Source organism: Halichoerus grypus, chromosome 4 (genome assembly GCF_964656455.1).
Source record: "Halichoerus grypus chromosome 4, mHalGry1.hap1.1, whole genome shotgun sequence".
Lineage (NCBI taxonomy): Eukaryota > Metazoa > Chordata > Mammalia > Carnivora > Phocidae > Halichoerus > Halichoerus grypus.
Genome location: NC_135715.1, coordinates 65,810,502 through 65,835,671, shown reverse-complemented (window position 1 = coordinate 65,835,671; position 25,170 = coordinate 65,810,502). Strand labels below are relative to the sequence as shown.

Here is a 25,170-nt window from a genome sequence, read left to right as displayed (position 1 = left end):
AGAAAGCATCTGTAGCTGAATTTGAATTAGCTTATAAATTTTCACATTTACGGATTCACTTTTCACAAATCTAGTAAAATAAAGTTAAGCTTATTACCATTTAAAGAAAAATAACAAATGAATTAAACCTACCGTTTTTTTGTGTGTTTCAGGGAAATTAACTCAGATCGTGTTTGGCCACTGGGATGTGGTCACGTGCCTGGCCAGGTCTGAGTCGTACATAGGCGGGGACTGCTACATTGTGTCTGGGTCTCGAGATGCTACCCTGCTTCTCTGGTACTGGAGCGGGCGACACCACATCATAGGGGACAACCCCAACAGCAGTGAGTATTTGTGTAGAAGTGTCCCATCAGACTAAAGTTTCTTTAAATATATTTTGCTTTTTTTATTTCTCTAACAGCTTTTCCTAGGGTTATAAGGATTCTTTTTTAATTTTATTTTACTTTATTTTGTTATGTTAGTCACCATACAATACATCATTAGTTTTTAAAATATGGAAGCTGTAGGTGGCAAAAATCTTTGCTAGAATGTTGTTATGGTCAGAGTATAAAAAGAGTAACTACTGTAACCTTCAACTTGGGGAAATTTCCAGATTGACCCTGTAGTTGGCAGTCTTCCCCCAACCTCCAAATGTCTCCATCCTTCAGAAATTTCCTTCAGTATCTCCTCATCCATTAAACTTTGTATAATTTCTCTCAACTGAATATATTCTCTCCCTCCTCTGAATTTCTATAAGGTTTTATTTGTGCCTCAGTGAGGACACTTATTACTTCCTACCACACAGTCTAGTAAATTTCTCTGTTCATTCGTTTAACAATGATCGGGTACTCCCTTCAGACTAGGCATCCGGACACCAAAAACTGAGTAAGACAGTTCCTTTGCTTGTGATGATTCCTAAGTATTTTTATTCAACAGTACTCCCTAAGATATCCTGTAGGGAAAAAATGGGGGGACTCCAGGGTAAAATAATTTTAGAAAACAGTGCATTTACTCTTACTATGTAAGTAAGTTCTGAAAGTCTTACTTACACAAACAAATCTGTTGAAATTTGCTTAACCCACAATTTCTCAAACGTGTTTTTCCATGGCCTCTTTTGCTCATGGCAGAACAGTTATTATTCTTTGGAATTGTTGTTCTGAGGAAACACTAAAATGGATCACGAGTCTCTCCCTTTCCATTTTAAATCTCTGGTTCCTGGGATAGTGATACACATAATAGGGTTTTCAATATTGTTAAAAGAAGGGCACCTGGGTGGCTCAGTCGTTAAGTGTCTGCCTTCAGCTCAGGTCATGGTCCCAGCCAGGGTCCTGGGATCAAGCCCCGCGTCAGGCTCCCTGCTCCACGGGAAGCCTGCTTCTCCCTCTCCCACTCCCCCTGCTTGTGTTCCCTCTCTCGCTATCTCTCTCTATCTGTCAAATAAATAAATAAAATCTTTAAAAAATATATATTGTTAAATGAAGAACTAGATAAGAGATTGCCTAGCAATAATCACTGTTTTTAATTACCAAGCTTTCAGTAGTTTCAATGCAATATTTCCTATAAAATAATGGTGTCTGTACAATGTTGATAATGACAAGTACCTAAACCAGGGCAATTCTACTTGTAATTCATACGCTGGTCACAGCTTACACGGTACCTCCAAACAAACTGAACCATGAGTCTGGGTCCTCTTTATGACAAGACAGAGATAAGAGTTTTCCAGGAATGCTGGGTATCTGCCACTGAAATGTTGTAAGAGTAGTTGCCAAATGGACGAGATGCTGTGTTTCAGCTGCATGGCGGGAGGCTGCCACCCCTGGTCTGTTCATTCCAGCCTATGAGAAAGCTGAGGATCGAAGCCCAGTTGTACGTCTGTCCACCCTTCAAGTCCCACCCACCCCCGCTCTTAAGCATTTTGACAAGAATATTGCAAAAAGAGGAAATGGCTTTTGATTGATAGGAGCAAAGGCCCTATCATAGTAGAGAAGAAAATGAAATATATGTAAAATGAAATATATATGAATGAAGGTAGTGGGGGATGAACCAGATGCAACCAAATACTATGTGAGGTTTCATTCTTGCTGCTGGAGCTGAAGACCAACAGATAAAGAAATTAGAAGTATATCATGGAGTAGCGTCTCTTAGCATAGACACTGAGTGAGAGAAAGTAGTGCATTATGCATATCAGCCTCTGCTCTAAGTTGTGAACCAAGTTGTGAACAAACAAACTGGTTTGAGGAAAAAAATATTCAGTGTTGCTTGATTTCCAGCCAACTCAAACAATTAGCTACCAATTCTACATTATAACAAATATCATACTGTAACTACTAAAAAGTTAATCTCCTTATTTATTCTTTTCTAAAACCATACCATTAAAAAACCAGAAACTTCATTTTTAGCAGAATTCGTGTGTGTGTGTGTGTGTGTGTACGTGTACATGTGTATAAGACACGATCTACCATGGATGGCTTTCTTATTCTCAAGCGTGGCACATTATTACATATATTTTATCTAAATTTATTTTTGCATATTTACAAATCTTCATTTGCATAGTAGTGTAGTATTCATTAGAAAAGTCAAATTAAGCAGCAGGTCTGTGTAGTATCTTCCATCTATATTGATAAAAATTAAAAGATTTTAGATAACAAATTTTTTTTTAAGAAACAGAAGAGTGCTTGAAATCTCATTAACTAACATCTTCAAACTGGAGCTCAGAAATGATGAAAATGGTAGTTCCCCAAAGAGGATTCATTTCTTAAAAGCTACCACCGGGTAGCTGAGATAAGATATTTTATATATCATACTGCTATGAGGTAAAGAATTTTTTTACATGTTAAGTTATCGTAATTGTCTGTGTTAGCTACTTAATTTTAATGTGATTTTCTGATGATCTTTTAAATGAAAAGATGGTTAACGAAAGTTGCTTTAGTCGTTCAGTTATCAAGAAAAATTAAACGTAGTAATACTTAGACTGGTTAAAGTGCCCTACAACGGGAGCTATATAAATAAAAATGTTTATATTGACCCTTAAGAACAAAATTGTGAATATTGTATTTGTTAAATGCAGCATTTTATTTAGGCTTTCAACAAAGACAAGATTATCCTTAAGAAATTAAGAATGTTATTGATACATATCTTTTACTGTTGCCTCCATTAATAAGAATTTATTTTTGGTCAAAACTATTGTCATCATTACGACCCTAAATGACTTTATAAAACCCACCATGCCAAGACTTCTTGAACATTTAATATGGACGTATGTCATATGGCTTTATTTCATCCATCATCCTTAATATAAGGGGGGAGAAATGCTCTTCTAGAATAAACAGGATGATCACCTAAAGTGTTAGGCAAGCAACAAGCATGTATTGAAGGCCTACTGGGTGCTGGTCCTATCTTAGCCTCTGGGAAAGCTGGATAGTCAAAGTCTCTGGCCTTCTGGAGTTTCCAAAAACCCATATTATACTAATCACCAAACTGCTTTTTCTGCTTGAATGTACTGAACACATTGAGTATTTATTACATGAATCATAAATTGCTATCATAATATTTGGTATCATACTACAAAATGTTTAGTCTTACATCTTGGGTACAAAATAATAATTACGTTAAAAATTGGTGTCAGCTTTTTACCATATGGATAATTATAATAGTAAAAAATTAATAATTAGTCATATCTAGTATTTGATAGAGTGATTTATGGCTCACTGAGTCTGTTAAAATAGCCAACCTGGTAACACAGGTATGCATGACTAGAGAGACTACATATACCGGTAAATGCACTTTTTTTTTTGTAAAGGCAGTCACAGCCCACACTGAATTGCCTGTCACATCAGGGATCAGCCATGGGTGCTGACACAGACATAGTCCTTGCCATCAGAAAACTCACAACATGAAAGAAAAAGATTTTTTTTTTCTGTCCCAGTTTAATCTATTCTAGCTACCAATTCACAGGTCAGAGAATCAGGCTGTGTGTTTTCTATCTTATAATGCATTGCTACTCAAGACCAAAAAGCTGGTTATGTCTAAATTCATATTAAAGTGTGCGACACAATGCCCTTAGGTTTTGAGGGTTGTATATATTAACCTAGACTTGAAGGGGGAAGTCCTAGTGTGAAACATAATATGCCAGTAGCCGTTAGAATTCAGGGGTTTGGTCTTGGTGTGGACATTGAATTGCTTTGTATGTCAGAGGCTGAATCTTATTTATTCAGCACAACATAAAATGATAGGATTCACTTAATCCCTTTCTCAAGATTAATTCAAGTGGCTAATATATTTATGTCCCTTTTGCATTGTCATTATTCTTTTTTAATGGAGAGCTCTGTTAGTACCACAGAGAAAATATAACTAATGCTTGTAGATTTTTTTAGGTAGGTGCAGAAAGAGTTTATGGTTTCATTGAGTCAAATATATTATTGTGGCTAATTCAGACATCTCAGAAATAGTCTTTTCCTAGTTATTTTTATACTTTTATTGGATTCGCCACAAAGACGATGAACATTTATAAGCAGATTATTATAAAGAGTTTCAGACCATAAAAGAAATAAGCAGGTGCTAGCTAGCACAGGTTGCAGTTGAATTACAGTTGTTTTATGAATATATTTTCTAATACTAATATCCAGTGTTACTCTTTCAAACTTGGGACTTTGAACATAGAAAATTTTCTTGGAGATTTAAATAGGCCCCTGACTAGATAACAGAATCGCAGAGATGTGAGGGACAGATGCTTTCATCTGAAACACTCTTTTGCACAAATTCTGAAACTAATTTGGAAGTGATAAAAATTAATTTGCGCACTCTAATTGGAATCAGCCTACTGCATGAAAGAAAGGAGAGCAGAGCAGGCAATTTGTGCTAAAAGCTGATTGCATTTTTTTTGTCAGGTAGGTATCTTGGACTTGGCCGTTTATCCTCCTGAGCCCCTCTTCGCAATATATTACAACCCATCTCTGACTGGTGTTCTTTAAAAGGATCAATGCTATTCCTGTTGAATCCCTGGAGCCCAAAATTTCATTGATCTTGGGACTTGACATTTCTCATTACGTGCTGTAGCTTCCAACAAGATAGTCACAAGAGGGGCAAGTCAACATTGTTGTCTCTTCAGCAGACACTTAAAATACACTGGGACCTCAGCTCAAAATCCAATTTGCTTTTAGAGTGTGTGGTTGTAATGTTTATACCAGATATAAGGTGCTTGGTAGAGAGTCTGTCGATACATACATAGGACATTTTTTAAATCATAGCAGTAGGAAATTTTGGAAGAGAATTTACTGTTCATCTTTTCAGATCACATCTACAGATACTCATCGAGTGACATGCATAAGACATGATTATGCCTTTTCAATCTCACTTTTTAAAAATAAGTCTTTTAGCTCATGTATGAGCATTATGCAAAGTATGAAACGAGAAGCCCGTTGAAAAGGAGACTCCAGCTGTGCGCACATCCCTTCCCTGGGCTCCCATTGTGTGAGCTTCAGCTCTGGACACCGAGCCTCCTGCCAGCCACAGCCTGTCACTAAACATCTGCCAAATCCTAGGCCTCTCTTTGTTTGCATCCAGCCTTCTCTTACTGTGGCTATCCTGGTGCCCAGCTCCATGACCACCACTAACCACTGGTATCGTACCAGATGAAAGCCTGGACAAAGGACAGTCCAGAGATATTTTTAACATATATGTATGTTTGCCTCACTTCTCAGACCAAGGGATCTTATCTAGGGCTTATGAATGTATGAAATGTATCAGAGGAAGCATAGTTATCTGTGAACAATTCCTAACTCCTCGGACTTTCAAAAATGACGTCTGAAATGTAACATCCTTTTCTCAGCCTTGAATCCCCTCAGCCTAACATGGGGAGACTTTATAAGGTTCCTGACTGAGAAGGGGGCTGAATACCACTTGGTCAGTGCCTTTCCTGTCCCTTTATGGAACTGAGGCTGCAAGGCTCTTTGGCTGGGGTCAAAAGCAATATAAAAAAAATGTAGGAGTTGACTAATACATTTCCGTGATCAGAGAACTTCAGATCCGCTCTGGGAGGGTTGGGGGTGTCTCTGGGCGTTATGCAAAGCTCTACTTCCTTGGATTATACTGTTGACTTTGGGGAAGGTAGTGGCAGGACAGTAATGTCCTTGACCTAGATCCAGGTTCAGGACTTCAAGGGAGGAGATTTGTCCTGCCATTTCAGTGCTCAGAGGTGGTCAGTGTCATCTCTGCAAGAGAAAAAAATGTAGAGTTAATGAATAGCTATCTTCTGTTTTCCAGTGAGTACTCTGTGAGTATGTAATAAAAAGGAAACCACATCAGAGGACATTTTCCAAGCCCGGGGATGTTTTTATGTGGGTCACCTGTGACCTGTGGAAAATGTAGGCCCAGGCACTGTGGGTGCTTGGGCCAGACCTCTGCAGGTGGCTGAGGACACAGAGTCTCCATAAGGGACTCTTCACGGACACAGTTCTTCTGAGCTGCCCTAACAATTATCTAGCAGTTTTTTAAAAATAAATCTTGAAAATCAGAGTAGTGAATAAAATACTTATTCTGGGATTTCAAGCCATCCGGTTTTTATGTAGGTATAAACATGAATGAAAATACCTTCCACAGGGATTCTGCAGTGAGCTAACAAAGGTTGTAGATAAAATCTGAACGTCATATATCATCGAGACGTTCATCCTCTGACTCCAGCAGAACTGCGCTGAGGGTCATAGATTGTAGAAACTCTGCTGTTTTTGTTTAGCTCTTAATTCAGAAGGACCAAAGCTTCCCCCTGCGTAGTAGTGCCACAAATAAGGTTTAAAATAATAAGAACCATGAGTATCTTTACTTTGATCATTTCTCTAAAAGCAGAGACCCATCTCACTGAAAAAGTTCCTCATCAGTGCCATGTGAATAACAGCATCTAATATCTTTGTACTGTTTTCATCACCCATTCTGAAAATATTGAAATGGCTTTTGCTTAAAAATGAGATGGAATCTGTTTATAATAAGCCTTTTATATTTGGAGTTTCCAAATGCTTGCCTATAAGCAATCTCAAAATCGGGCATGTTTGTTCTTTATCATCCATGGGGATTCCATCACACGGAGAGCTCTTCTGTTGAGGAGATGAGGGGGGGTGAGGGCGATGACGCTGTGGTCCTAGTGGGGGGGGTCCTCACCTGCACCTCCCTGTGCACAGGCCCTTTAACCCCCAGCTACATCCATCAATTGTGATGTGACAGTGACAGAATATTCCCAAGATTTTGAATGATTGTTGGGGTATGTGACATCTGTCCCTGGCAATGAAATGTCCCTGGCAGGGAAATATGCTTTCCCCCTGCTGCGGGTTTCCCAACTCAGAAACCCCCGAATAACATTTTATTGACTTTTCTCTAGTTTAAAGAGGGAAAACAATGCTGTTAGGGGCCCTAAACAATATCCCCTAATAGTTAAGTTCCACAATATGTTCAAATGATCTGGGGAGATTGTAATGAAAAAAAATTTTTTAGCTTTCTAAATCAGAGGCGAGCCTTTGAAAACCTTACTTCTTAATAGAAAATAAATTACATACATGAGGAATAGTTTTATACATGTTTTTCAGTTCCCTGAAAGAGAACTAGATTGCTTTCTACTTTTTTCTGTAGCCTATAAGGGAAAAGTTTAGAAAACTCTTTATGTAAATTTTATTAAACATATAATTTCAGGATTTTTCAATTCACCAGTCTCTCTGACATAAAATAATCTTAGAAAAATTAAGGATAATATTTACACAGAAAATCTTAATTCTCATTTTACCAGGGAACGCAAGGCATCTTTGAAGCATCATTTTATAAATATGTCTCAGACAAATCCGGGACTGCTGACAAATATAAATGGATACTTTGCCAATATTCAAACACATTATAGCAGTATACATAAACTTAGAAGAAGATGACACACTCACTTGGGCCGCCATCCCCCTTCTTCCATACTCCATCAGAGAGATGCCTCAAAAGCAAAATGGAAATTGATGGATCTGGGAAAGCTCACATAAAACTGAGCAATTCCTGGAGAGACAGAAGATGGGTGGGTGTAAAGGAGGAAGTATTGGCAAACCAGAGGGAAGCGCATTGTGTGCCATGCAGGATGAGGCATCTTAGTTAGTTATGCTCTTTTCCCCCAGAATTTTCCCAGACCTATTGTTGCCTTCCGTCCGGCCACTGTGGGGCACAGGATTGGAGCGCCGGCGCAGCTGTTCGGTGCTGCGGGTCACGTCGGTGCCAAGGGAGGGGCTATCCAGGAGGCAGGCACAATTGCCAGCCCTTGAACATTCACTTCGCACCCCCCCCCCTGCCCCCTCCACAGTGAGGCCCAGGCATCGCAGCCCGGGAGGCAACGCTCAGAGCCATGTCAAGCCCAAAGCACAGGGCGGTTCTCTGAGAGACAAGAATTGGGAGTGGGGGGCACCCCATCCGGAACAGGATTGACAGGGAAGAACAGGCCGGCACGGAAGGAACTCAAGCACTATTAAAAAAGATCACAAACTCAACAACCAGGTGAAGCAGAATGAACAAAAGAGAAAAATACAGAACTTTTTTTAAAAAGGCATGTCTGGGGCCCTTGGATGGCTCAGTCGGTTAAGCGTCTTAATCTTGGTTTCGGCTCAGGTCATGATCTCATGGTCATGAGATGGAGCCCCAGTCCGCTCCACGAGGGGTATGGAGCCTGCTTGAGATTCACACTCTCCTCTCCCTCTGCCGCTCCCAGCCCCGGCTCACACATGCGTGCTCTCTCTCTCTCTCCTAAAAAAATATAAATAAATAAAAAGGCGTAAGTATAAGATATAAGAAAGCACCAAAGTTACTGGTAATGTTCTATATTTCTTAACCTAGGAGGTAAGCACAAGTGAATTTATTTTTTTCTCTTAATTTTATACATGTGTTATAAATATTTAATATGTAGCTAATTTTTAATTATTTATTTCTAAAAACAAAGGAAAATCAGGTAGCTTTATGGAAGCTACCAACATGAAAAGAATTTGTGACCTTGGAGAAAAAAATTAATCTACAAAAATGTTCCTCAAACTTCACTGTTACACTGATCCCTTTTAAAGAGAACAAAATTGTCATTAACCCTTAACCCCTCCACCCCCACAAAAAACCCTCTGACTCTGAGGACTGTGTTCTTGGACCCCATGAACAAGTTTGAGAAACACTGAATTAATTAGTTCATCTTAATTTTTAAAGCATATGTCAATTTTAAATTGCCACGGCATAAATTTTTGACAGCAAAGAGAGATCTCATCTTTATAACTGGTTAACAAATATATTGAGAGTATCATCAGAGTATAAATCTGAAATTTAAAATTTTTCATGGAACTTTTCACTCCCAAGAAAACATCCACAGAGCCCAGGGTACACAGACCCTAGTTTGAGAAATACCAAGGATTCTGGAAGAGTTGCAGTTACAAGACCAAGTTCCAACATGCCTTTTCAAGGAGAAAAAGTAATGGTCAATAAACCTGATAACTTAAGATGAAATAATATATTTGTATGTATGCACAGAGGCGTATTTATGTATACCACTTACTGTTTGCTAAGGTATTACTGTAGAGTCATCTAAACCACACATCCAGATAAACCAAAGTCATACAATAGGAGTCAGCTAGAACTGTTTAAAAATAAAAACGGGGGCGCCTGGGTGGCTCAGTCGGTTAAACGGTTGCCTTCGGCTCAGGTCATGATCCCAGGGTCCTGGGATCCAGCCCTGCGTCGGGCTCCCTGCTCAGCGGGAAGCCTGCTTCTCCCTCTCCCTTTGGGCCTCCCCCCTGCTTGTGCTCTCCTGCTCTCTCTCTCTCTGTCAAATAAATAAATAAAATCTTTTTAAAAATAAATAAAATAAAAACTAATAGGCACAAGACATTAATAAGCGTGATGTTAATGAAAAATGGAAATAGTGGGGTATTACAAGGCATCGATAAATATTTGTTGAATCTGATTGGGTGGTTCAGGTCCAAACTGTACTGTTACTAAGTGTTTCACATCCTCCTTTCTGATCACCCCACTTTCAGTAGAATTTCACTTCAGTGAGTCTTTTAAAGATCCTCACATAGGCCCAGGATGGCCAACACTGGCTCTCTTTTCCCACCCACCAATGGGACCACTGAGAACCCTACCCAGGTTGGCACCATAGCCCATTCACCTTCCACAGTGCCTCTGTGACTTGCTATTGTTTCCTTTTCCTTCACAAGTCTGCACCCAAGACTGTAGAGACCCCTCATTTCTGTCCCAGACGGGCTTCTCCCAACAGTTTGCCCCGTAAGACAATGTGAGGCATGATGCCCTCTCAACTTTGCTGATCCTTCTCACGCTGCCTTTGTGCAGGTTACTCAGCAGACATTCCGATGCTGTCTTTATATGGCGGGCTTCTGATCCCTGCTGTACTCGGTGCACATAAGCTGTTCTTCCTCACACTTGCATTGGCGAGCATCTCCAGTGTCGAGCCTGGGGAAGGCTGCGGTTGTTTGAGGAGTTCTCAGGAGTTCCAGGTTATGCCTTACACCTCTCTACACTCTGTACCTTGCCTGCTTAGAAGAATGCCTGTCACTTAAAAGTCATCCCCTTAATGATTGCAAAAGCACTTAGCAGTGAAAATGCTTATGTCACATAACGCAGCTGGACTTTTTAGCTAAATTCGATTTAATATTAAGTCAAGGGAAAACTCAAGATGATCATCTCTTCTTTCCTTCACTACTTTCCTCTCCCCTCAAAATCAAAGCACCTCAGCCTGTTTTGTTGGAGATTTTAGGGAACATTTTTAAATGGGTAAGAGCATGGGTTTCAAAATGAGATAGCTCTGGGTTCAATTCCAGCACTTGGTAGCTGTATGAACTTGTGCAGGTTGAATAACCTTGCAAAGCCTTGGGTTTCTAGGCTATAAAATAGGGATAATCACAGTCCCTGCCTCATGTGAATATTGCCGTAAGTAAGTGAGAAAATGCATATATGTGCTTTGGCAGGCTTGGTGTCTGTTTCATAACAATAGGAAAGGCAGGAGAGCCATCACCACTGTGGCAATGTTGTAGGCACGTCTCATCTGTCAACTTATTCAAGTCACCTGAAGGACCCACGCTGTAGGTTTACTGTAGCAGTAGTTTACAGGTGAGGAAACAGCAGAGAGGTTAAGCCACTGGCTTATGGTCACACAGCTAGTAAATGCCCTTAATAAACATGAACGACTTTTAAATGTTCGATTTAATGGTGTAGCTCTTCATTTCTGGCATCGGTCTGTACTAACTCACTGCTCCTTTTTCCTTGCAGGTGACTATCCAGCACCCAGAGCTGTCCTCACAGGCCATGACCATGAAGTTGTCTGTGTTTCTGTCTGTGCAGAACTTGGACTTGTTATCAGTGGTGCTAAAGGTCAGAAGGCATTTCCTTCATTTTAGGTCTTTAAAACCTGTACTATTTTCTCAAGTTAACCATGATTTATGATTTATTTCCTTTAGGAGCCTCTCTACAGACAATGGAATCCCTGGGTTCTTTGCAACTGTTTTGTTTTATTATTAATATTTACTAGTACTAATATGGAATATACATAAAATGTTATGTAGTATTTTGTGGTCACCAGCATTCTAGCCAGAACACTGGTAAATTAAACTGCAGCACATCCCTAGGATGCAGCCATTAAAAATAACATATAAAAGTTGGGGGAGGTATCCGTGAAGCAGTGGGAGTCTTGGGGGCGTCAGGTTGCTTCTCAGACATAGCCTTGGACCCACCTCCCTCCAGAGCCCCTTCCTTCATAAGGCCCGGGGCTGTGTAGAGGTTGGTGGGAAAGGAAACATGATCACTTGTTGAGGGTTTGACTTTTTGTGGATGAAGTGTTGTTTCAGAAAAAGTCAGGAAACTTGGATTCTAATTCCGGATCAGAAGCCCAATTCTCCGTGGTGAGGCTCTGGGGCAAGAAGGAGCCTGATGCCTAGGAGAAACTGCAAGAATACCAGAGGGGCTGAGTAGATACTGTGGCGCAGACTTAGGGAGCAAGAGGGCTGACAGGCGGGAGGGCCGGGGGCATAGGGGTTTGCCCTGTGTATTTTGTTCGGAGCATAGTGGGAACCCACTGAAGTTTTTTTAAGCAAAGTGATGCGATGATCAGATTTGGTTTTCAGGAGCTTATCCTGGCTGCTTTATGGAGAACGGATATAATGTCTGAAGGTTAGGGACTATGTTTTTTCACTTTCGTATCTAAGAGTAAAATGACCCTGTGGACACATAGGATATTTTCAATAAATGTCTTTTTACTTAAAAAAATAAAAAAAAAGAGCAACAACATGTGTAATATTATTCTGTCCTGTAAAGTGAAAAGGAAAAGAAAACAAAGACACATAGTAGGTATAGGAAAAAAACGGTATTTTCTAAAAGCGATGGGCGATATTAGAGGTGATTGCTATTTTCTTTTTCTCCCAAATTTTCTGTATTTTCTATCACTTTAGTAATCAGGAAAAAATTTAGGTATAGCCTTATTAATGCCACTTGTTTTGTAAACTACGTATCTACTGGAGTCAATTGGAAAATAGAAATGTAATTAATTAACTGTCTGTGTGAGGTTGTTTTGTTGGGGGGTGGGTAATACAAAACTATATGAACCAGTTATTTCTATCAACTTGCCTAGTAAAATTTTTATCTTATCAACACAATTTCTATGGGGGAGGGCAGAAATCAGAACAAAATAAGTCACTCCCCAGCTTACTTTTTTATACTCTTGCCTCATTGTTCATATTTACAGACGAAACATGTTTCTGTAGTATGAATTACTTAATTAAATATCTTAATTTTGCCTTTTACATTTTGTGTATGGACTATAGAGAAGGCAAAACTCATTTCATAGTAATGTATTTATGTGGTACAATGTTAAAGTTTTGATGATACTCAAGAAAATTAGCAGTTGCTTTGATAATTCTCCTAAACTTTTGAGAAACAAACTAAAAAAGAAAACTTCCAAAAACACAAACTAAAAAAGAAAACTTCGGGACATACAATCTTCTCTTGTCACGTTATCTATGAAGTGTATCTTTTTTTATGAATATTATCTCGTGAGGGAAAAGACCAAGTATTTCCCTAGATAAAAAGTTGGGAAGTTCTGTGTGTGTTAACAGCTCTCTGTATTTGATCTGTGTGGTGTTTTTTTTTTTATATATATATTTTTTTATTTAAAGTCAATTAGCCAACATATAGTATATCATTAGTTTCAGATGTAGTGTTCAATGATTCATCAGTTGCGTATATGATCTGTTTAAATATACCATCAGTGCTTGGCTCCTGCCAGGCTTACCTCTTTTCTTTTCTGCCTTCTTGCAACAAATCGGAGTGTACATACCCAGGTAGGCTTTGTAGGTTAGTGAGAGCTCATATGTGACTTGTCACGAATGACTCTGGCCATGGATTTCCTCCTTCTGCAGAGGGCCCTTGCCTTGTCCACACCATCACTGGAGATTTGCTGCGAGCCCTTGAAGGACCAGAAAACTGCTTGTTCCCACGCTTGATTTCCGTCTCTAGCGAAGGCCACTGTATCATATACTATGAACGAGGGCGATTCAGCAATTTCAGCATTAATGGGAAACTTTTGGCTCAGATGGAGATCAACGATTCAACCAGGGTAAATCTGCATGTTCAGTGCTAAACAGGGACTGAAGCCACGAGATTGATCGACTATTTTACATTAAACGATTCATGATAGAATTTCTGGTATCTGGATAAATAAATGTGTGCTGGTTTGTTTTTTAAGAGATTATTTATTTATTTGAGAGAGAGAGCATGAACAGGGTGGTAGGGCAGAAGGAGAGGGAGAAGCAGACTCCCCGCTGAATAGGGCAGGGCTTGATGGGGGCAGGAGAGGAGGGGGGATGCCCTGAAATCACTATCTGAGCCGAAGGCAGAAGCTTAACCAACTGAGCCACCCAGGCACCCCAAATGTGTGCTGGTTTTAAAAGCATGTAAATGCATGTAGATGGATGCTTTGAACAAACCCAAAATTCATTTAATCCCAAGTAGTTAACTCAGTGAATTAGATTTTAGAGATGACAGCTTTTGTTTGATTAGAGGTCAGACCCCTAAGGAGATTTTTCTTTGGCTCCTTTATAAACTGTGCTGCACCCCCTGACATTATATGTGAGTTTATTGTCAAAGAATCTTACCTTTAGAGCCCCAGACCAAAATTACATGTACCAGATTGCCCTTCACTCATAAATGAATTGTAATTGTTGGTTTATCATTATTAAAAGCTGTTTTAAAATATGCTTCCGCCATTTGTTCTGAAAGTCTTGACATTGTTAATATTCAGGACTTAAAACATCATGTTCCTTAATTCTCAAGTTCTTCCTGAATTAGATTGATAATATTCCCTTTGGGACTTCTGTTATTTTGTAACCTTATTGGCTTTAATAAGACCCTTTGTTTATGTAAGAACTCTGATGAATTCCACATTGGAAATGCTGGGGACTGGACGTCAGGCAACTTGGACCAATGGCTAAAAGTAGATAATAATTATGAGGGAACTGTGTGGAGTGCTTTTCAGTAAATGAGCATTGACCAAATGGGAAAAGCTGAGACGAATTGTTGTTTTTCTGCCTTTTCTGAAGGCCATTCTCCTGAGTAGCGATGGCCAGAACCTGGTGACCGGAGGGGACAATGGTGTGGTGGAGGTCTGGCAGGCCTGTGACTTCAAGCAGCTGTACATTTACCCCGGATGTGATGCTGGCATCAGAGCAATGGACTTGTCCCATGACCAGAGGTGAGCCCCATCGGGGGGAAATGTAAGCATGTGAGGGCTGTCACTGAAAGTTCTTTACATTCTACCAAGGGTGAAATGTGCTGTGAATAAGATTCCAGCGCCCAGATGGAAGAAAGAGTAGCACAGAAAAGGGTAAATAGAGGAGGGGAGTAAGTGCACTAAGAAAGGAGTCTGGGAAGAAGAAAACAGAGGAAGAGAGTAAGAGGGGGTGGGGGGCGGAAAAAAGAAAGGAAGAAATGGGTCCGAGGAAGAACAGGCACATCCAGACACTGCTCAAAACAGAATTATTCCCACCAACGTCTCTGTTCTAAGACCCTCACCTCGTCTCAGACCGGACCCCCTGGCTTCCATTCTGAGAAGGGATCCATGTTTCTCAGCACAGGTGTGTTTCAGCTTGAGACATACCTGTAGCTAGCAATTTCCAGCAGCTGGCCTCTGCTTGAAAAGATGCAAAACACTCACCTGTTACTGAAACAATCCCCACCTCCCACTTCCTTATTCACATATTCCTCATTTATGTTATTTTGTTATATTTTATATATTTCCCTGAAACACTATAATCTTTTATTTTTTGAAAGAATTGACAGAGTTAATTAATTAATATGATTTTCCATTGTTCCTTGATTGGCAAGAGGATTTTACTATTTCCTAAAACTCACCTTGGGGTTTACTGTAAAGTGAAAAGGATACTTGGAATATGAAGTCTAAAATTTCTAGATTTAAAAATTTTTAAACTCTGTAATCTTAATGTGTATGTAATTTCTTCTTTTTGCTGTATATTTAACAGAAATAAGAAAAGCTTATTAACCAACTTTTTTCAACTATAGGTATATTCTTTATAAAGATATGGGTTTCAAAATATTATAAATAGTAAGGCTATATCACAAACTTAACAAAGCATCTTCACAATCTAGTAAGATGTTACTGAGGTCATCAAGAAAAGCAACATAATTTAATTTAGTTTGGGGAAGGGATATATTTGATCTGCAGCCCAGCCTGTCTTTAAAGAAAACTTTTAAGAAGCGGTATTCCAAAATACTGTAGTCCATATTCATGAGTAGATGGGAATGCTTTATTGTGTAATTACGTGTATATACATGAGGGTTTCTAAAGTATTTGAAATAAAGTATTTGAAATTGTGTTTTTAAGTAGTTTAAATGTTCTCCCTGACATTCTTACTCATTCATGTATTCATGCTTCGAACCCTTGCCCCCATCACAGATTAAGCACTACCAAGTCCTAAGATTACTGACCCCCTAGGAGCTCAAATAATCATAATAATTGTATATGAGGGGAGCAGGGACAGCATGGCAGGAGAAGGAAGTGATTGACTTTTCTGGAGGGGTGAGGAGGGCAAGAGAGGCTCTATTCAGTAGGCATCAGGAGGGAGGGTAGATGGGGAGCGTCTGCAGTCACAGTCGTGTCAGGAGTCTCCAAAGAGGAGTGAAGAAAGACGCTGATCAAGTTTCTATTTCTATTTGAATCTCAGCCCCGATTTCAATTATTTTTGTGTCTTATAATGTCCCTGATATGTTGGAGCAGTGGCACGCGCACAGAAGTGGCATACGCACATTGAGGGTGCTTACTCGAACGGTATTTATCAGATGAGCTGTCTGATCCCAAGCTGAACAACCCTTGGTCTGGCAGTCCGGGTCTGAGCAGGATTGATTCCAGTTCTCCCAGGAGGACCAGGAATAAAACCTGTGTCGATGACCACAAAACCAAGACCCTGGGGAGCTCAGAGATCGTGATACCGTCTAGTAGAAAGTAGCAACCACGTCAGTGATTTTGCATCACTCTTAACTGCCGTCTCTGCTTTTCCAGGACGCTGATCACTGGCATGGCTTCCGGTAGCATTGTAGCTTTTAATATAGATTTTAATCGGTGGCATTATGAGCATCAGAACAGATACTGAAGACAAATGAAGAACCAAAAGCCAAGTCAGAGCTGAGAGCACAAGTGCTGCATGGAAAGGCAATATCTCTGGTGGAAAAAACTCGTCTACATCGACCTCCGTTTGTACATTCCATCACACCCAGCAATAGCTGTACATTGTAGTCAGCAGCCATTTTACTTTGTGTGTTTTTTCACGACTGAACACCAGCTGCTACCAAGCAAGCTTATATCATGTAAATTATATGAATTAGGAGATGTTTTGGTAATTATTTCATATATTGTTGTTTATTGAGAAAAGGTAGTAGGACGCGTCACAAGAGACTTTTGACAATTCTGAGGAACCTTGTGTCCAGTTGTTACAAAGTTTAAGCTTTGAACCTAACCTGCATCCCATTTCCAGCCTCTTTTCAAGCTGAGAAAAAAAAAAAAAAAACACGTTTGATACTTTGTACATCAGATGCATCTTATTTAAAGGGATACTTTTGTAAAAGTAAAACCTTGTATAAAGAACAAAACGTTTCTTAATTTTATTGTGGAGTTACAACTTGCATGTTCTTTAATCCTGATGTCTTGATGGAACAGGTGCATTCACACTATGAACCAGAAAGATCTGTCCAAGGACACAGCTTGTATGAAAGGGTTGAATTTGGGCTCAATCAGTAATTTTTGACATTTTCACCAAAATATGGTTTGCACTTTTTAATCTAAATTCATCCCTTCTCAGTGAAATTTGCTCATAAAGCATTTGGATACTAAGCCATTATTTGCCATTTTTGCTACTTTATACAAAGAAAATTCAGCCTTACCCTTCATAATTTGAAGACACAGCAGAAAGGGGGCTTAGGGATGAGGTCTTGGTTTTTATTGTATAAATAGGAGTCACGATCGTTAGTTCCATGGTAATGACTTCCCAGCTCCTGGGCATCTCTTCCAGAGTCATCCTGCTGGTTTAGTGTGTGTACATTAGGGGAGGAGAATCTGATGCTAACTATTTTTGGTTTTGTTTCTTGGGTTTTTTCTTTTCCTCTTTGGTTCTCGAATAGCTTAGTTTCTTTAATAACGAGTCAGACTTTATTATAACAATAACTGAGGCTATTCTTTTAGGTTCTCGTGCAGTTCTCACCTAAAGCCACATTCTTAGCCTAAGGCACTTCATCTTTTATGATATAAAATGATGGGTATCAAATGATTTTCCATACCTTGTACTGATCAAGTTATACACCCAGGGGTATATACACTTTATTCACGTTTCTTCTTTGTATATTTGGTGGCCGTATTGTCATAGATGTACATATTGTGTCGGTAGGGCTATGAGGCATGTTCCAGGAATGTAATTTTCTCAGAATTTATACTCACTTGCAGTCATTTATTTAAAAAGATACAACAAGATAATGGGTTCTTTGTATTGGCACTTTGCACCAGAAACATATCATTATTTATTGATGTGATTACTTATTTGTCATCCACCTTGTATTAGTAAGTTTTAGCACTGAATTCCTTCTTCATTGTTGTTTGTATTTATGATATTCTGAAATTCTGGGGGATCAGCGTAATGATTAAGTTATTCATCACCAGGCTGTAAGCAATATCTTGAGTTTGTAGCTTAGAAGTGGGAGGATACCGAACATCTGGAAGACAAGTTCATTTCATCTTGAGATCATGGTGAAATATTTTGGATATATAAATTCCTTAAGCTATTGTAACCATGTTTTATTGCAAAGATGTAAAATATGCCAGATGTGTGTGAGTTGGAAATCAAAAAAAGAAAAATAAAATATGCAAAGAATTCACTGATTGTTTCACATTTCATTGGACACTTCACTGACATGCATTCATTATGCTGTCATACAAGTTTAAGAAATCAACATCACCTCATATAAAGGCCTACAGCATCTCAAAACATGAAATAGAGTCCTAATGAGGTTCCGTAATTTGCTGAAACACGAGCTTCTCTGCTTGACCATCTGGCAGGGATTTGGGGCAACAGTGACCAGAGGGAAACAGCCCTGGGGTTTCTTCCACATAATCCACTTTCTGGATTATTTTTATTTTATTTAAAAGGAACTAAATGCCAGTGATGGTGAAGAGTACAATTGCTCATTACATTAATATTATCAAATAATGCTGTTCTTATTGGAACCATGCTTTCTAGAATTTGTCCTGGACCAGGCATGACACAAGCAGGGACTGAGCAACCGGCAGGAGCCGCTGTCAGCAGGGCCGGGGCGGGGGAGGAAGGCGGGGGGGGGGGGGGTGCCAAGGGGGCTCGGTCGCTCTGGTTCAGTGCGGGCAGTGGGCTGGCAGCCAGGCCGGCCCAGGGAGTGACAGACCTGCAAGCAGGCTTCCATCTGCATACTCCAGACCAAAAGGCCAACCAACAGCAGCCAGAGAAAGGCTTGCGCCTATCACTCTCCACCCTGTCCCCCAGCCAGACACCTGTCAGTCATCATAAGCCCAGCCGGCTCCCTCACACCAGCCTTCTGGTGGCCCATCAGTCACTCAGTCAGGCTGGCTACCGGTGGCTCTTTAAACCAACTCCCCGCTTCTAGAACCATCATCTGAACTGTCACCGAAATCCTGACCAGTATTGGAGTCTCCAGTCAGACCCTCCCCTCATACTTCCCCCTGCTGCCGGAGGTTCTGGTTCACCACCAGCCAATTATCTCCCCAATCTTCCCACTGCTGAGCGCCCTGCACTGGCTTTCGATATTCTTAAACTCTGGTGGGGGGAGAGCTTGCCTGGGGATCTCATTTTTAAGAGCGGAACCTAGACCCCCATTCCTCCCAGGTGATTCCAAGGTGGGTCATCCTCGGGCACATTTTCAACATGGCTAATGTGAGGGATGAGATCCAAACTCAGTAACTGAGCACAGAAGTCCTTCAGGAGAGAAATATTATCCCTCCCCTGGCACCCTGTACCTCACGGGAATCCACCTATTTCCAAGTCCCTGGAAACTTCCCTGTGCCTTGGACCCTAGTGTTCTCCCACCCAGAGAGCACCTCATTGCCTTTACTATCTGGTTGAACTTGTTGCAAATCGATCTAAAGCAATTTGGTCATGGACAATCTTTTGGCAGGTAAAGGTAGTACCCAAACCCCATGTGCACACTATATTATGATGCAAACAATTTTCAAGATCAAATTCTGCCACATGTGGAGATACCTTTTCACCAGTGTGGAGCCCAGTGTGGGGCTTGAACTCATGACCCTGAGATCAATACCTGAGCTGAGATCAAGAGTCACATGCTCAACCGACTGCACCACCCAAGTGCCCCTTTCACCAAACATACTTTAGCAGTCAAGTACAAAACTGAGCATAGAATTATTCTGTGTGGTGAATTCCAGTGCCTTTTTAAATGATCTGACAACCAACCATTTTTGTCTGCTGAAGCAGGATCCTATTAACCTTGCGATGCCATCAGAATCCTCCAATCCAATCATTTAGGCATCAGCCTTGGGCACGCAAACTAAGGGCATAGACTAATGGCTTCAGTGGATTCTTATACCTGGTTGTGGAGAGGTAGGAAAGGTCTCTAAAATACTGTAGCCAGTGCATATTGAATTCACACATATTAAATACCACTAATTTCATCAATGAGAAACCATGTATGGCATCCCTTATGCTAATTAAGAAGGCAATAATTTCCCCCACTGAAAAGCTGTTCTTAGTATTCACTATCCTAACTTAATAAAAGCTTCTGGTTTCCTTTGGAATAAGTAAGTGGGCCCTGACTTATATTGAGACCTTGTTGATTAAATGATCTGGAGCATAAATCTCTGATCAGAGCAACTGACCACCCCTTAGAATGCAATATCAATTAGCAGATACTATCACAATGTCTATAGTGGATGTTTTCAAGTAAATTACAACATCATAATACAGCTACCTATTGTTACAGATTCAGCTCAAGTGCTCCCTCCTCTGTGAGGCTTTCCCTGCCTGCTGAGTTAGCTTCCTCAAGCCTGGTATGTCCCTCTCATAGCACTGAGTGGTGTATGGTCATGGCTTACTTGCCTCTCCTCTCCGGTGGCTGTGAGCTTCCTGGGCAACGGTACTCTTTTATCTTGTATCCTTAGGACAGTGTTGGACTCAATAGATTGTCAATAAATGTAGACTTGCTGAATGTATGGATAACGGATAAATACCAGATCCGTGGGTAAAGTGACAAAGTTGGCTGGGATGCTCAAAAGCCTGCCAGTCTACCTCTTCCCACCGCCTCGGGCTGCTGTCTCCTGCCCTGCTCTGTGGTCCTCCCAGAGAGTGCCATGCTCCAGTCATCACCACCATCATGGGCTTTTTCCATCCGAGTTCAAGGAATCACTGATTATAGCAATTCCCATAGCTATAAAAGAAGGAATAAATTTTTAAATTACTGCTTTTTACCCACATTCATCCAGTTGGGAGAAAGGGGGAGCTGACAGTTGATTTGGGGTAAGAACTTCTCCTGGTATTCTGGTCAGTTTGAGCACTGAAGGGCATGAGCCAATAACGGGGCTTCTCACTCCAGAAGTAAACTTTAAGTTCCCTTGTCAGTAAAAATGGGCATAATAGCATCTACATTACATGTTGTTTTTGACAATCAGATTTCATAACATATCTCTAACCCCTAGTGGAGCAGAGCACCTGGCTCTCAGTAGAGTTCCGGATGGTCACTGCCTTCCACAGTCTAGTGAACATGTTTCATTTCATCTGCTTGGCATCCTTTCCCTATTTGTCTTCTGTGCACTGGTGGGGAAGGGGTACTTTTCCTCTATTTCCTGTAATGTGATTTACTGGAACCCAATCCTTGGGACCTCCTGGACTCAGGTCTGTCCAACCATATCACCTCCATTCTGGCGACTCCAGTGACTGGGCAAGGCTGGGTAGACCAGAGCCTTCCTTAAAATTTGTATATTATCTGAAGTGAGGGAGAGAAGTCTTCTCCTCTGGTGTCACTAATCTGTCACTAAGAAACCAGTGACTGCTAGCAGCCATGTTCTCTGTCACACAGAGAAAGCCTGTTTACAACAGGTGAAGATAAAGCCATTAGAAATGAAAGATTATGTGCACATAATATAGCCATATAGCCACAGCCCACGAGCACCTAAATTGCCCTCATTTTTACAGGTGGCCCAATTCTGGACCCCTGCTTTACTCAATGACCAAGAAACATCCCCCCCACCCGCCTTAATCGATCAAAGCTGTATTTTTGTGCTTGAGATCAAATGAAAGCACCCTTGACTAACACAGTCCCCTGCCCCCAGCCCCCTACCTCTGCTGAAAAAAATGTGACATGATCTACATTTGGTAGTAAAACAGCCTCTTCCCAGACTATTGTAGGACCTGGCAATCCCAGGTGTAGGTAAAGATCCAAATGAGATGCCTGCTTTTTTCCATCAACAAGTTCTGGGGGGAAAAAATGCCCTTAGCAACTTTGTTCCTGATAACTAAACATCGATGTTGACTAGAAAATCCAGACATAAAAGAGTACCTGCCAGAGTTTACATAAAGTACCACACCTGGTGAAGCTGACACCGGCTGTTACAAATCAGAATGGGGGTTAGTCTCAGTCAGAGATTGTAACCGGTGAAGGCCAGGAAGGGGGAGCCTGGGGGGCCGGGGTTCTACCTTGGGGTGAGCTGGGTGTGCTACCCAGGGGCATCCACTTTGTGAACATTCATTGAGCTGTATGTTCAGTAATTATTCGTGTACTTTTCCGTGTGTGTGTTATACTTGAGCAAAAAGCAGGCTTTAAAAAATTAAAAATATGCCCTGCTTCACACAGACTCTTGTGACCACTCCACATTTGTCAAGCCTAAGCTTGTCCCAAAGTCAGAGCCGGTGACCACGTCCAGCAGCAGCCTCTTTCTCCTGGGGTCTGTAGGTCTGCCATCTTGGCCGCCCTGTCTTGATGAGCACTGTTTTTCTTCTAATGACGGGCTTGGTTCCAATGCCTTCTCCTCCAGGAAGCCCCCTTCCCCCCAGGTTGGTGCCCATCTCTGCTCAGAGGATCGCTCGCACACACCCCACCTTTTGTACCCATCTCCCTGTTTTCTCACTGCTTACTGACACATATCTTCCCTCACGACAAGACAGCTCGACTGTCGCATTTTTCCTTTTGGTGTCCCGGACATTGAGCACAAAACTGTGTTGTCACTGTCATTTATGTGTCTGTCTTTCCCACCCGACTGTGAACCTACATGCTAGGCCCTTGAAAATGTTGATCTAATGAATGAATAAACCAATGAATAAGTAAATGCGTGGGTCATGCGGGGAAAAAAAGTAATAAACTTGGGATTTGGAGACTTGGGTCTGAGTCCAAGTTCCCCTGCTTACCAGCTCTGTGACCTTGGGCAGGTGACGGAATGTTTCTGAGGCCGGGCCTTTCAGGTGCATGATAGATAGAGCCTTGGTGCAGGATGTATGCTTTGCAAATCATGAAGCATTACAGAACTGTGAGGCGTTACTACCGAACGAGGAAGCCCCCAGGCACCAAGTCAAGTGCTTTTTGGACATGGGCAAAACTGACGGGGGACGGAGGGACCGTAGAACTTTTCTGATGGAATCTGAGCCCTCCATGGAAGAGGCTGCGGCAGCAGCTTCCCAGCACCACATGCAGACATAAATTTGGATTTCAGCTCTGCTTAGCACCTAGTAAGAAAGAGAGATTTTGTTTGGTTTAATTCTTGTTGGTTGGTTTATTTTTATAATGCCCCTTCTCGGTCCGTACAGAAACAAAAACAAGAAGCCACTCAACACCACTGGGAGATCCAACTTCTAAGCCGGGCCTTCTCTGAGCGATGATTCTCTTGGATAATGACATGTTTTCCCTGTTTGCCTCCGGAGCCAAAACCCTGGCAGGGAAAGCTGCAGTTAGAAGCTTGGACGCCTCTGTACAGACCTTCCTCTCCTCTGGCGGTGAGATTCCCATGGGAACTGCTCTGAAGCCAGAGGGGCTGTGGCTCTTGCAGGCCCGGGGGCTCTGGGCTAGACGGGTCTGAGCCACACTTCCCGGGTAGCCTCGGGAAGGGTTGAGTTCTCCATATCTGGGGAGGGTTGGGGGAGACAGACAGACCATGGCCCCAAAAGATCCCCCCAGCCCTCCCCCTTTGCCTTACTAGGAAGCCGATGGCCAGAGAGGTCATGACCCCTGCCTCAGTCAGCCATCCATGCGGTAAAAGGGCCAGGTTCCCACCCTGCTCCCCTGCCCACCTTCCAACACCCAGAACAGCCAGAGATGGGGCAGGCTGGAGAGAGGCTGGGCGTCCTCCATGGGAGTGTGGAGATGAGGAGTTTGGGGTGAGGGAGGCCCTTGGTTCATACTGCTAGTGTCACCAGCTGCCGGCAACGGTGGTCAGTACCCCCCAGAGGGCAAAAGAGGGGGTAGGTCTGGAATCAACCCATGAAATAAACCAGCACTCCCCAAGCCTGACCTGAAGGCCCAGGATGAAGATAATATTGGTCTAAAGTGAAATCAGACAAATAAAACCTGGTGAAGGGGTTTGTCCTACAGATAAAGTCACTTGAGCCTTCTTATTCTGAGACTATGCTTTGTGTGTGCTAAACACTTCCTTTTGAATGAAATTAAGGAAATAGTCAATCATTGTTCATGTCTTTCTTGATCAAATAAAGTCGGTGTCCAGAATGTTTTTGAAATTCTATTTCCTGAAATCCCAAAATACCTGATTTAGAGATGGCATTTGCCCTCAGAAACAGAGCAGACACAGAAATTTGGCAAGAGGCGGGATGCCTGGATCGCTCAGTTGGTTAAGCGACTGCCTTTGGCTCAGGTCATGATCCCAGGGTCCTGGCATCAAGTCCCGCACCAGGCTCTCTGCTCAGCGGGGAGTCTGCTTCTCCCTCTGCCGCTCCCCCTTCTTGTGCCCTCTCTCTCTGTCAAAATCTTGAAAGAAGAAAGAGAGAAAGAAAAAGACGAAAGAAAGAAAGAAAATGAAAGAAAGAAGAAAGAAAGAAAGAAAGAAAGAAGAAAGAAAGAAAGAAAGAAAGAAAGAAAGAAAGAAAGAAAGAAAGAAAATGAAAGAAAGAAAGAAAGAAAATGAAAGAAATCCAGGAAGAGGCAGTTTCAAGGCCCAGAGGCCAGAAGTGGTGCCAACTTCTGCCCAGGATGAAACCAGAACAAACTAAGCTAAACAAACTAACTCTCTCTGGCTGGGTGGTTAAACAGCACTTAGATCCAAATTTATGTCTATTGGACATAACAGCGAGCCGCTGGCTCAGCCTTGCCCACAGAGAACATAGGTTTCATCAAAAATCCCCTGCTGCTCCGGTGAGGGCCCCCCTGTCTGCAGTGCCCCCCAATCCAGTCCTGAGAGGCGCAGAGCCAGGGGAAGGGGTATGAGCGCCCCAAATCCTGGATCCACAGACAAATTCTGCCTTCACTTCCCTCCCAGGGTCACCTGCAGGAGAAGGAGCCCGCAGAAGCCTTGGCGAAGGAGTCTCTCCCCATCAGCCAGGCTTCTTACAAGCAAAAAACCAGCTCCAGGTAATTAAAGCAGAAAAGTGCTTTAGAGAAGTATTGGAAAGCCTCCTCTGTTTCAAGCTGTGTGGCAAGCCG

The 25,170-nt window shown here is 41.7% G+C and overlaps 1 protein-coding gene across 5 annotated transcripts in view; it reads left to right on the top strand.

The window, feature by feature from the left end:
* Nucleotides 1-18,405, top strand: part of NBEA (neurobeachin) — a 694,224-nt gene extending 675,819 nt beyond the window's left edge. For all 5 annotated transcript variants that reach the window (XM_078070461.1, XM_078070460.1, XM_078070459.1 and 2 more), the window contains 5 exons: nt 153-323; nt 11,248-11,349; nt 13,389-13,585; nt 14,568-14,719; nt 16,544-18,405. In XM_078070461.1, coding sequence (XP_077926587.1) covers nt 153-323; nt 11,248-11,349; nt 13,389-13,585; nt 14,568-14,719; nt 16,544-16,634 — 713 coding nt within the window. In that variant the 3' untranslated portion in view covers nt 16,635-18,405. The remainder of the gene's footprint in view (nt 1-152; nt 324-11,247; nt 11,350-13,388; nt 13,586-14,567; nt 14,720-16,543) is intronic.
* The last annotated feature ends 6,765 nt before the right edge of the window (nt 18,406-25,170 follow it).